Here is an 8,404-nt window from a genome sequence, read left to right on the forward strand (position 1 = left end):
TTATTTTTCCAATTAAAAGTAACGATCTGATTCTATTTTAAATCCTCTGTATACTTTTCGGTTTTTATTTTCGGATATCGTATATTAGAACTGCAATAAATAATAATTATTTTTTAAAGCAAGCGTCGAAATTTTTCAGCGTAATTTTTAATTGTTAAAATAAGATAATGATGATGGATATCAGAATGGTGTAAATATTCTATAGAACAGCAAGAAAGTGCGCTTTTAGGATATAGGACTGCATATGTTTATTTCCGCAAATTCCATTACAGACTAAAATCTCTCAGTCTCTGGATTCACAGCAAGATATACTTAAGAATCAGAACACGAACCACATAACATTAACTCGAATCTAATTAATTAACTTATTTAATGTAATAAAAAATAATTGCCTGAAAATTTCATTTTTTTTTTTTTTTTTTTTTGCTGTAACCAATTTCATAAAATTTTCGTAAAATTTCTTATATCCTATTAGGTGAAGACTACTGTTGCTCTCACTGGAATCTACAAAGAGCAATTCTTTAGGGCAATTACGAGTGGCGACATCTGGACTGTGAAACAAATGTTGCATTTAGGAGCAGACCCAAACATGATATTTTTGCAACAAACAATTCTAACTTATGCTATATGGAAGACTCGCAAGAGTGTTCGTGAGTATTAGACTACTGTAATATAAAGATTAGGAATGATTTTAATAAAGTAATTTCCTTATGTTGGAGTCCAATAATTTGAAATTTTCTCCATACAGAGATGCTCACCTTACTGTTCGAAGCTGGTTGCGATGTAAACAAAAGAAATCCCGATGATCAAAGTTCTGCCCTCATATGTGCCTGTCGGTTGAGCTATTCTGCACTGGCTGTGAAGTATCTGATTGAAAAGGGGGCGGATGTCAACTTGATAGATAAAAAGGGACACAGTGCTTTGACTGCAGCGACATTGAGTTCTCATTCCCAGTTGGACATCGTTACTATGTTGCTAGATGCTGGAGCTAATGTAAGCATGTTTGTTTTTGTTTTGTACTGAGTGCTTATCATTTATTTACGTTTTCGACAAAACTGTTTCATTCACACTTTTTTAAAATTTCTTGTAGGTAAATTATAATGTTGGGATTGGACGTACTGCATTGCACTGTGCCATATTTCAAGTGGTTAGATATAGAATGAGGCTGGAATCGCCAACATCACAGAAACTTGCAATTGTTACCTTGTTAATAAAACGTGGAAGCGATGTGAATGCCATGTCACGTTCTGTTAATACACCGTTCTTTTACGCGGTCTTAACTTCTCAGGAAAGTGTAGTAAGACAATTAATCCTAGCTGAATGTGACTTACCAAAATGTGCTGGACAACCGAGGTGTCCCGTATATAAATTAGTGAAATGGGAAAACAAACGATTACTTGAACTCCTTTGGCTTGTTCATCCAAATTTCAGCCATGACTGTTTGAAATGTCCTGAAAGTCTTTCCGAGATTCAGGATGATGAACTACGTCAATGGATTTTAGAAAAGCTCTCCAACCCACCTCGACTATTTGATTTGTGTCGACGAACCATTCGGACAAGCTTAAAAGGAAAACTTACAGAAGCTGTGGATTCTTTAAAATTCCCCAAAATTATGAAGAAGAGATTGAAACTAGAAGAATGCGATTTCCAGTATTAAAAAAAGTCACCAATGTACTCATTGCAATTCTACACTTTGCAACAAAATTTGTTGAAATTTTTAAAATAAACATTTCTTTTCACGATAGTGTGTTGTTTTTATTTGATATTTAACCAGTTAATATCTTAATATTCTCTGAATCTTAAGCGTCAAAATATTTCTTACGTAGCAAAATTAAAGAGTAGATAGTTGTACGATCTATTATAAGCTGTTCATTTTTGATTGTCAGTTTATTTCAGTAGATAGTAGCACTACTCAAGAAAAACTTGCAGTGTCTAATATGATCAATGTTGTGCAGATCAGTAAGAAATGACTCTGGTAAATAATTTTGTTTATTCTAAATACTTTAAAAAATTTTCTTCCAACGAAGAGGTATTCGTTTTTCTTTGTGAATATATCATGATGACAAGCTGTCTTAAATCATCAGCCGACGACAGAATTATTTTAAACTATATCTAATTAGGCAAATGCCAATAATAATAAAAAATTCTTGGGTATTGTCCAAGTTAAGTATAAGGTTTTACATTGAGAGTCAAGTGGTAAGATTCCATTTGATTACTTCTGACGAAGTCAATTGGAGCCATAAATAGATCTTTGAATGTGGTGAGAAAGATATTTGCTATTTTGACTTATATAGGATTATTTTATCAAGTCTTCGCTTGAAGATGAATTAGCTGGTGTCATTAAATAATCAGTGCAGTAATCCCACGATTAATGCGCTCCCGATTAGTGTGTCATTTTTTTTCGATACCCAAATTCGATTAATGTGCCTATTTTAAAAATAAATGTTACAGATTTTTAAATTTTTCTATCTATACATTTTTTATGCCTAACTATTTTAAAAAATCACTCACCAGAATGAAATTATTTAGTTACTGATTTAAAACATTTTACAAAGTTATTTTTAATATCATACTACGCTACTTCCATGTACGCTATGCATACTATGTTCCAAATTTTTATCGGCAAAATTTATCTCATCTGCTAATTACATAGCATTTTCCTGATCATATCTCGTACCTCCTTTGCAGTTATTTTCCTTACATTTTTTAAAATTTTATTTTAAAGTATTTTCCCAACCTTTCATCATGAGTAAAAGAATTAGTGAGCAAAAAAAAGTGAAAGTGTGAAAATGATTCGAAAAGTAATCTCATTGGGAGAAAAACTTGAAATAATAAAGAAAGTGAACAAGGCGAGTCCAGAGCAAAGATAAGACAAGAACACAAAAAAATGGGTGAGTCAACTATAAGAGCAGTTTTAAGCAAAGCTGCTGAATACAACGTATTATAATGATTGAATTAGAGAGACTTCTTTGTACACGGATCGAAGATTGTAACCAAAAGAACCTGCTAAGAACTGACCTTATTAAATCAAAAGCACTAAGTCTCTTTGCAACCTTGACAGAAAGGACTATCAATGATGGAAAAGAAGAATTCCACGTTAGTGCTGGGGAGTTTGAGAAATAGTCTACATAATATTATAATCATAGGAGAAACTGCAAGTGTCGATAAGGATGTGGCAGCAAAATTATCCAGAGACTTGAAGAAAATTGTGTAAGAAGGGGAATATTGTGAACAACATATATTTAATGTTGATGAAACTGGCCTTTTTTTGAAAGCTAATGCTTTCCAAGACTTTTGTGGCTAAATCAGAAAAATCTCAGCCTGGTTATAAAGTCGAATGAAATTACTGCTAGCAATATGCGATCCATTTGGAAGCTAGCAATAAGCGATCCATTTGCACAATGTGAAAGCACATTCTTTCACATTGTGCAAATGATTTTAGGGGCTTTTCAAATGAATCTAAGTTAATTAAATCTCATTATGAGAAACTGAGTGATTCCGACCTGCTAATTTTAGATGCACACCGGGAGGATTCTGAATAATGTGAAGAAATTTAGTTACTGACAAGCCCAAAGAGATTTCACAGAAACAAATTTAAAATGTTTTTCGTGCAACCGAAATTTTTAAGTAGCAATGCTTAGAAATTGGCCCTGGTGAAGAGAGAAGCAGGAAAATTTGTAGAAGAGAGCAGTTGTATGAAAAAAAGAAACAGAATGCCGGCCAGAATAATAGAGTTATATTTTGAATATGTTTTATTGTCTTTCAGTTTCATAGTTTTCCTTTAACTAGGCCCTGAGACAACCTAATTCTTTTATTAAAAGAAAGAGGGTAAAAAAAGAAATTTGAGGAACGAATTATACTTTTTTCCCATAGGTTATTATACTCGATTAGTGCGTTTTCGATTAATGCGCCTGTTTTAAAGAGCGCATTATTCGCACTAATCGATGGATCGCAGTATTGTTTTAGGGAACGAGGCGATAAACTTTATTTGCTTCAGTTAATAAAACCATGGTCGTGATATCGAGGTTATATTTTTATTTTGTTTACTTTTAAGTCGGAATTATGAATCTTGAGTTTTGGGTTCATACAGTTTAAGGAAAGTTGATTTTTCTGATCAACAAAAAAAATCTTATGTTTTTATTATATATACGTTTTCTCAAATTTTCTCTATAATAGAGTAGAATTAATACAAAACAAATGCATGTTATCATTCTCATCCAATCTTCAGATAAAAGCTACATTGTTTTACCTAAGTAAACAGGGATTTTTTTCGTTTTTTTCTTTATTATCGTAATAATAAATAGAGATTATAATTTACTGAAATGATGAAATCATTTAAACATTAGATTTTGAATTATAATGATTAACTTGGTTTGTTGAGACTTTCCACTCTAAAATGGGATGGCCCACTTTCTCAAAATAAGTCTACCATGTACCCCGCTCCCTCGTTTACAACTTTTAGTCTGGATGTTGGATAATTACTTTCATGAAAGTAATTGTAATTCTATCATATTTTGCTTTGAACTCATTCACAGTCATGGCACCCACAACAGACTCTGGCAGCTTATTCCACTCATTTAGCACTCTCCAAGTAAAAAACCTAGCTCTAACACACTTGCTAACCACACTCTTGCCCAGTTTCCATGGAGTGGGGCTAGTCCTCCCACCACCAGTTCTCAAAAATATCCTCTGAATTAATCTTATAGAAACCCTTCAGTAATTTGAATGTTTCAATCATATCACCCCTTTTCTGCCTATCAACCAATTTCTGCAACCCATAAATCTTCAACCTGTTCTCATAAAGTTCATTCCATAGACCTGCTATCATTTTGGTCACTCGCCTCTGGATTCTCTCCACCTCCTCCCCATCAAGAAGAAACCCTAGCACCCAAATCTGGGCACAGTAGTCAAGATGGGGTCTTATCAAGACCCCATCTTGATAAGATGGGGTCTTACCTTGATGAGCTGATTTAGCCACTTTTGCAATATGCCCACTAAACTTCAACTCCCTATCCACTAACACTCCCAAATTCCTGGCCTTGTCAATCTCCTGGAGTACAGTTCCACCAATGTGGTATACTGCAGCTAATATTTTCATCCCAAAATGCATAACCTTACACTTTGCCGCATTAAATTGACATCCATCCTCCTTAGCCCAGTCCTCCAATCTATCCAAATCATCCTGCAAAATTTTGACATGATGTGCATTCACTATTGCTCTACCCAAATTTGCATTATCAGCAAACAAATGAACAGTTTATCTCAGATCCTTTCCTATATCGTTGATGAACAAATTGAATAGTAGTGGTCCAAGAACAGAACCCGGCGGTACACCACTAGTCACAGGCCGTCTTGTGGACTCCTGAATAAACCACTCTCTGTCAACCACCCTCCTATCCATCTCACCAACCCTATATCCATCTCCATATGCTGCAATTTACTGATTAGAATTCCATGGTATCCTGTCAAAGGCCTTAGCAAGGTCCAGCCTTGACAACGACTCCTGATATGCTGTTCGGTCGGTAATTTGCAACAGCAGTCTTGGAACCCTCTTTATGCTGTGGAACTATTTTCCACCCCCTCGGGACCAACTCAGACCCGAGACTCAAATTCAACAAAATGGTGAAGGGCACTGACAATTCTTTAGCCGCTTCACGTAAGACCCGAGCTGAAATACCATCCAATCCCCATTCACAATGCCCGTATAAGCTATTAGTTCCTTCATTCCTGCAATATCACCACCTAGATAATATACTCTTGCAAAGTGCTCGCTCAGTAATTCCACTATATCAACTGATTCTGTTACCTCCCTACCATCGGCATTCCGTAAAATCATTCTGTTGTATACATTTTTTCTTTTACTTGCAGCATACCGAAAAAACTGTTTTTTGATTCTCTTTAGCTTGCATGGCTAATACCTTTTCATAACCCTTTTGTTACCACACCCGTTACCCTTCTGGCCTGCGCTTTATACCGTCCGTTCGTGTGCCTGCAGGTCTGCATAATAAAAACATAACAATGATAGCAATATCAACGAAATGCGGGGGAGGAGGAAATATTAGTAGTTGCAAAAATGAATTTCCATTTTTGTATCTACTTAAAAAAAAAAAAAAAAAAACATTTTCCTCTTTCTATTTCGGAATATAACTTTGATGTAATTTATCCACGTAGTATTCTTATATGTGTAAATTATTTATCATCACCACACCATTACGTTTACATTATTATTAATATTCTATCAACAGTTTTCTTCCATATTAGTCTGTTACTTATCAGCACTTCAATATTGTCGTATCTAACATTTTTTGCTTCTAACACTTTTTTTTTTTACTATATCAATCCACTTAGATCTTCGTCTTCGTCTCGATCTTTTTCCTGCCAACCTAGCCAAGAACATTTGTTTTGTAAACGTTCCTCTCCCATCCGGTTTAAGTGCTTTATTTAATCCAACTCTCGGATCCATGCAATTACATGCACGTGGTACTTTTCCAGTTCAGTTCGAAGTTTAAATTTCCTTTCCATTAATATCCCTTATATTAAATTAATACTTATATTATCCTAATATTAATACTTCCAATTTTAAATGATGGGACATACGCGTTTCGATTGTAAAACCGTAGTTCAGTTCTCATAATTGAAGGTGAGTTAGCGAATATTATACGGAGGTATTAAGTTTTTATTCACAGACACTTAGGTTTTTCGCTCTATAAAAGAGACATCAATCAGGAAACACGTAATTTACATACAAAAATACTATGAGTGACTAGATGTAATGATGACTGGCGATGGTAGCCTTTCTGAAAGGAAGTTGTTTGACTCCTTGAAGGTATCATATAGTAATAATAATATTTTACATTGGAAATTCATTACATGAATACAAGAAAAAATGTCATCAGTTGATAATCTCTAACAGATTTTCAGAAATGTATAGACCTCTAGAATCCCGATATCAGCGTTGTTACTCTTCTTTGCACCGTTTTCACAGCTTCTTTATCCCCTACGAACCCGGAAGATATAATTTGAATGATTTTGTTCGTCATTCTATGGTTGACGGTTTATTGACATCCCTTAGAGTTGTCGATAGGATGTGAGTTGCTGTAGTGAGGATATTTGACTGGTTCAGATTTTATGCTTGTTAAAGCCGGCAGTTGCATGCTTTTCCACCGATGAAATTTGGTCCTACATCGCCAATGTAGTTAGTCTGCCCGAATCTTTGACAGCGGTGGAATTGACCGATCGCATTTACTCAGTATCGGCTTTGGTTTTATACCTATGTCTCAAATAGTTGTAATGTCGTACACATGTTTTTGTTTGTTGATCAACTGGTACGGGTGGATTTGACTGTTTATTTGGTTTAAACATCCGTCTGATTATAAAGGGAGTGAGTTCACCATTTTGGAAATCAAGAAATGGATCTGTATGGAGTATGATCTCATGCGTCCATTAACCTTCGTTAATTGTTGTGAAAATTACTTGTATTTATTTCAGGAACGTATTAGTGACAGCCTGACTGGTGTTGGATTTGTAGTCCTCAGTAAGCATATTTGCCAGAATAGATGCAACCACAGCAGTTTTGTCGAACTGCTTTTTGATTGCTGAGGTGTGAAATTTATTGCTGTTTTAGATTTTATCACTTTCACGCATAAGGCATATGCGTGGAAGTGATAAAATGGGTGGGTGGGTTTTTGTGTGTGTCTTCAGAATTCTTTGAATTGCATATGTTTGGTTTCTTCTCAAACTCTGTAACAGGCTGAGTTGATTTTGCTAATTTTTTTAGAGACCAGGTACCTCTGCATTCTTGTATTTGGCAAGATATCGTTATTCACAGTTGCAGGTTCTGTCCTTGATTTCTTGCGTGTAGCGAATGTGATTTTTTCCCACAACTGACACAACGATATTGAGCCTTACAGCAGAGTTGCGAATGGTCCAATCTTTTGCATTAGTGACATTGGCCACTTGATGCAGTTTGGCGCAGAGTTTATGGTTTGATAAACAGATCCCAAATTGTAAGGTCCAAGATCTTGCACTGATTTTGCTTATTACTACCAGAACAAGCGACACTGATCTTTGTGTTATCTCAGCATGGGGTTTACTTTTATGGGACACAGTTTGCAGTTATGGGAGTTGATCGTGACTTCTTCGTTTGTAGCGGATTCGGAAATATCACTACTTCCATTTTGTTTCTCGATTTTCAAGAAAGGGTTTAATGGGGGATTTTTTTTCATCGGAAATTTGGTAAGTATGCAGTAGTCCACGTCCTCCTGGCCGACTGACTTGTCCTTAATAATAACTGCCTTAACGCTGTTTACAACATGTTTAAAAAGACCACTAGACATTACATCATCACTTACGTCTGTATATCCGATGAACCTTTCGTGTATTTACGGACAAAACGGAAAACAGT

General features: G+C 35.2%; 1 protein-coding gene across 1 annotated transcript; it reads left to right on the forward strand.

Moving 5' to 3' along the window:
* The first annotated feature begins 750 nt into the window (after nt 1-750).
* LOC150106752 (ankyrin repeat domain-containing protein 61-like) lies at nt 751-1,657 on the forward strand. The gene is made up of 2 exons (XM_090393471.1): nt 751-993; nt 1,091-1,657. Exons 1-2 carry the CDS (start codon nt 751-753, stop codon nt 1,655-1,657), a joined length of 810 nt encoding a protein of 269 aa, XP_090249597.1.
* Nucleotides 1,658-8,404: the final 6,747 nt, after the last annotated feature.

The sequence above is a fragment of the Typopeltis vanoorti genome, chromosome 5 (genome assembly GCF_054136105.1).
Source record: "Typopeltis vanoorti isolate ZY-2024b chromosome 5, IOZ_Tvanoo_1.0, whole genome shotgun sequence".
In the NCBI taxonomy this organism is placed as follows: domain Eukaryota; kingdom Metazoa; phylum Arthropoda; class Arachnida; order Uropygi; family Thelyphonidae; genus Typopeltis; species Typopeltis vanoorti.